The sequence below is a fragment of the Hevea brasiliensis genome, chromosome 15 (assembly GCF_030052815.1).
Source record: "Hevea brasiliensis isolate MT/VB/25A 57/8 chromosome 15, ASM3005281v1, whole genome shotgun sequence".
NCBI classification, from domain to species: Eukaryota; Viridiplantae; Streptophyta; class Magnoliopsida; order Malpighiales; family Euphorbiaceae; genus Hevea; species Hevea brasiliensis.
In genome coordinates, this window is record NC_079507.1 from 48,414,555 (window position 1) to 48,419,210 (window position 4,656).

Below are 4,656 nucleotides of genomic sequence, written 5' to 3' on the forward strand. Positions count from 1 at the left end.
TTTGAGTTAAGTGAGGTAACCGCACCAGGAATCACTGCCCTAAACACGCCATCTCGGCTACAAAGACGGGACTTACAACCCAGGCCTATTTACACCTCTAAAGAAGCTGTCTTATCACCTTAAGATCATCTTACCAACCTCTCAAAATGTTTAAATGTGAATCCGAACCTTAAATAGAACCTTTTCCCCCCCAGGCTCTGATACCAAGGGGACCCTGGTATCTAGACGCCCGAGAACTATTCAAATGGGGTATGTTAGCTGGAGTTCGAGTTACAAAATTTGATTGTGAAATGATAAGGTTTTTGGGAAATAGAGTCCTTCAAGAAGTCAGAAGATATATAATTTTACATCGTTTACATTGATGATATTCTCATTTTCTTATAAAATCTTTATCAACATTTCAAATATTTATATATTTTTATTTCAATTATCTACAAAAATGGTTTAGCTCTATTTAAATTAAAATTACATCTTCTCTAAATTAGGATTAAATTTTTAAGACACTACATCATATAAGGCACAATTACTCTAATCTAAAGGTCATACAATTTGCTGACTATACATAATATATGGTTGGGCCAAGAATATTTAGTAGTACTTTCATTTCAACAAATACCACATATAACCAAAAGGTGCATGAATATGATAAGCTAGTAGGTAGTGAGGGCTTATAATTAAGCCACCTAAAATCCAATAGGTTGGGCAATTTTAGGTGTCGGCCGAGTCAAAATCTGTCATTAATTTTAATAACGACAATAGTAAAATCCAAAGTGATCCATCAAATTTATTATATCTATATAAGGAATGCTAAATTTTCCAGTGCTAAATTTTCTCTTAAAATTATCATTTATAACTTTCCAAAAAATTTTGACTTCGTAATTAATAATATTTATTTTAATATATTTAAAGTTTTTTTATATTAATTTCTGTCATTTTTCTAATTTTTATTTATTATTGTTTTTTTTTTTGAGTTTATTTAGCGAATATTTTATTACTTTCCCTCTAAACTAAATATTTGTTATAAGGTAGGAATTTAATAAAAGGACATTATATATAATATTTGACATAATATTCAAAATGATCTCAAACTAAATTATTGTGATAAAAGGATTCAGTGTCATATAACTTAATTATTTAATTGAATAATATATATATATATAATATAAAATTAAATAAAATAAAATATATTAAATGATATATTAATGAAAATAAAACTCTAGGGATTTAATAAGAAAATAAAAAAATTAATGGTGTAATAGATTTTTTCTCAAAAAAATTAAAGAATAATTTATATGTTCGACCAAAAAAGTATTTGTAAAACTATATATTAGGCAATTATAGTGCAGAGATATAGGTATTAACAACTCACATTATATATTTATCAGGCAATAAAATTGATCTTTGGTTATTAAAAAACTCATATTATATATTTATTTTGTTTTATTTTATTTTATTTCCAAAAGCATACAATACAATACAAGCACACTCACCTTATCATGTCTGTCCTCACAAGCGTACATCATCCAGAATGGCTTTAATTTCGTTGGATTTTTTTTTTAATGTATGTAATTTTAGCCTTGACATTTACCTAGTGGTTGTTCATTCAATAATGAGGACACTTTATGTGATTTGCAGTGTGTTGTCTCTTTGATGTTGCTGCATGCTGGTTTTAGCTTTATGTTGTCGGATTGGGCTTTGTTCTTATCTTGTTGAGGGAAAATTCTATAAGTAATTCAGTAAATTTTATTTAGTAAATAATTAACATTAGACGAATTAAATAATTTTGCTTAAAAAAATCATAAAAAATGGATGGAACATTTATTTAATTAGCAAAACTATATATATATTATTTTCTTGTTACATAAGGGACTAAGAACACCCAAGGACTAAGTGCGATGATTAGAACAATGGAAGTCACCCCTGGCCGATGCTCCACTAGTAATGCTTTTGATTTCTTAAAGCTTGGATGCAATTCTTGTCTTCAAGGTATCATCCAAACTTCCTGTGGATTCTTGAGTCATTTTCAGGATCTCATGTTTAAATCTTTCCATGACTGGTTTGGGCAACCATATTGGAACTACAATCCCATCCTCCCCATTTCTTTTTCTGAATCTTGCAAAAGTACTTATATAAGGAAAGCCACCAATAGGACCTCCATAGATTGGCTTTCCCCATCCAAAATCAATATCTGCAAGCCCAGAACGACTTGTATCAACAACGAGGAAGTTCCAACGAGTAACAAAGTTTGGTCGTCCCTGAATCACCATAAGGTCTGTCACTGACCTTACGTACTCTTCATTCATTTGTTTCTTGCATTTCCTCACCAGCTCAACTGCATACCCTAATGGATTTTTACACAAGAATTGAGCACTTGAAACCACTGCAGGGAAAACAAATGAATTGCCATAGTATCCACGAGGCATCTGCAAACCTTGCTTGCCAATACCTACGTTCATAATACATGATAGGCGAACAACCTCAGTGGGATCAAGTTCAAATGCAAGTATCCTACATTTCCACATACATGCAGCGATCATTTCAAAATTTGTGCAGTTTCGAAGGTGGGGAGGAAGATGCTTCCTCAATGATCTCGTCTCTTTAGGGCCAAAAAGGAAAGAACTATGAACCATGTTTGGCTGGTCCAAAGTTATTACTGTGTTGTTGGCCTTTCTCACGTTCACACTTTCAACTGAATGCCGCATTTCTGTAAGTGTGAGATTCACAATTTTCATGTTTGCCGGAAGCATAGAATAATTTCTGGTATTATTGTTAGTATCCTCATATTCGTGATGCACACATGTTACTCGAGGTGGGTTTCGAGCAAATAAGAGTTCTCTTTGCCAAACAGGGAATAGGGAAGGTTTTGTTGCTCCTTTTGCGAATTCAGCAGTTGCATTCAAGAATTTAGCCAATCCAAATGAGTCACTTATGGTGTGGTTCGTGCGTATTGCAAATATAAATCCTCCACATGCCAAACGGGTCACCTAAACGAGACAGCCATTCTCGTCAGTAATTTATAAAGTTTAAATTCAATAACTTAAATAATTACAAAATCAGAATCCTCATTACAAAATCTTAAAAACGAAATCCAGTCATAAATGATATGGAAAAAAAAATGAATAATAAGGAGTTGATATACCTGAATTAACAGCAAAGGGCAACCAAGGATACCAGCAGAGCCAGGAACGTCATATAGAAGTTCTTCAATGCAAGGACAAGGAGGCTGTATTGAGTCCCCAAGCTGTTCAATTGTTATATCAGCATCAGCTTCAATGAACAAGATCCCTTCCCCATTGCAATCGACCATTAGTTTCCTGTTAGGACCTTGTATAATCCTACCTGCATATGGGTAGTAAAACACCAGTGCTTTCCCTAGTGCTTCTCTGATGATACCCACAGGGTCCTTTTCTTCCACGGATGGAATACTACAATAAAACATTATAAATGAAATTTGAAAACGCAGCCCTTCTTGATCATCTATGTCTGAAAGTTTCTTTAGTTCATGAGGTGTTGGCTTCGCCGGCGTAATCAGTTCAGGCTGGCAACGCCGCACTGAGAATGTCGGAGATGAAGAGGGTGGTGATGCCATTTATTCTGAGGCAGTATGTGTGATATTCGAGAGTGATACTGCAAAATGCAGCGTGCAAATAGATATTTATAGAAGTTGGAATTAATTTTTTTATTTAAAGGAGGTTTAGTAATTGAGTAATAATTAGTGGGATATATATCAGAGTTAATTTTATTTTTCTCTGCTCCATGAAAAGATTTAAACTTAAATTTCATCGTAATTGCAATGTATTAAAAAAATCTTATTTAAATATATAATATATTTCATATAAATTTTATTAATGAAAAAAATTGTGTAAGAAAAATTTAAAGATAAATAAAAAAATACTATATGATTTTGCAAATGGGAGAGTGTCATTTAATTTTTATTAATTTGATACTCTATAATTTTTCAATTATTAAATATAGTCAATCGTTAGTTACCATGTGGCGAACACATGAAGTTAATATAGGTGACACATATTCATCACATAAGTGTCACGCTATGTTTATCATTCGTTACCATATTAACGTCACATATTCACCACATCAATATTATTTAATTGTAATTAATGATTTGAATTACATTTATTAATAAAAAAATATAAAATATTAAATTGATAAAAATTAAACTATAACTCTTCTTTTAAATGATTTGAATTACATTTATTAATAAAAAAAATATAAAATATTAAATTGATAAAAATTAAACTATAATTCTTCTTTTGCGTTTGCGTGTGCGTGTGAAATCATATTATATCTTTTTTATTTTTCTTAAGAATTTAATATTATAAAAATTATGAACAATTTGATATGTCTTTTTCTACTTTAAAAGATATAGTGGAGAAGTATTACAAATCCATTATCAACTCATTGCAAGATTTATAAATTTATGATGAGAGTTATTAAAGACGAAGGATTATCTCTATTTTATAGTTTATAATAATTCAATTCATTACATTTCTTTTAAATAAAATATAAAATTAATTTTGAACTCAGTTTTTTTTAATATAAAAATATTAGACTGAAGCATATATATATATATATATATATATATATATATATATATATATATAAGCATTTCTTTTTTTAAATGAACAAATATGCATT

General features: G+C 30.2%; 1 protein-coding gene across 1 annotated transcript; it reads right to left on the reverse strand.

Annotated features, from left to right (window-relative positions):
- Positions 1-1,796: 1,796 nt before the first annotated feature.
- Positions 1,797-3,612, reverse strand: LOC110657335 (methanol O-anthraniloyltransferase-like). The gene is made up of 2 exons (XM_021814507.2): positions 3,140-3,612; positions 1,797-2,984 (listed from the first exon to the last, which is right to left on the reverse strand). Exons 1-2 carry the CDS (start codon positions 3,587-3,589, stop codon positions 1,956-1,958), a joined length of 1,479 nt encoding a protein of 492 aa, XP_021670199.2. The 5' UTR covers positions 3,590-3,612; the 3' UTR covers positions 1,797-1,955.
- Between the last annotated feature and the right edge of the window lie 1,044 nt (positions 3,613-4,656).

Excerpts from the sequence above, each read along its gene's own strand:
- LOC110657335 (XM_021814507.2), bottom strand. The coding sequence starts at position 3,589 with ATGGCATCACCACCCTCTTCATCTCCGACATTCTCAGTGCGGCGTTGC. Across the intron at positions 2,985-3,139 it reads GCCCTTTGCTGTTAATTCAG|GTGACCCGTTTGGCATGTGG; the intron begins GTATATCAACTC and ends TGTCTCGTTTAG.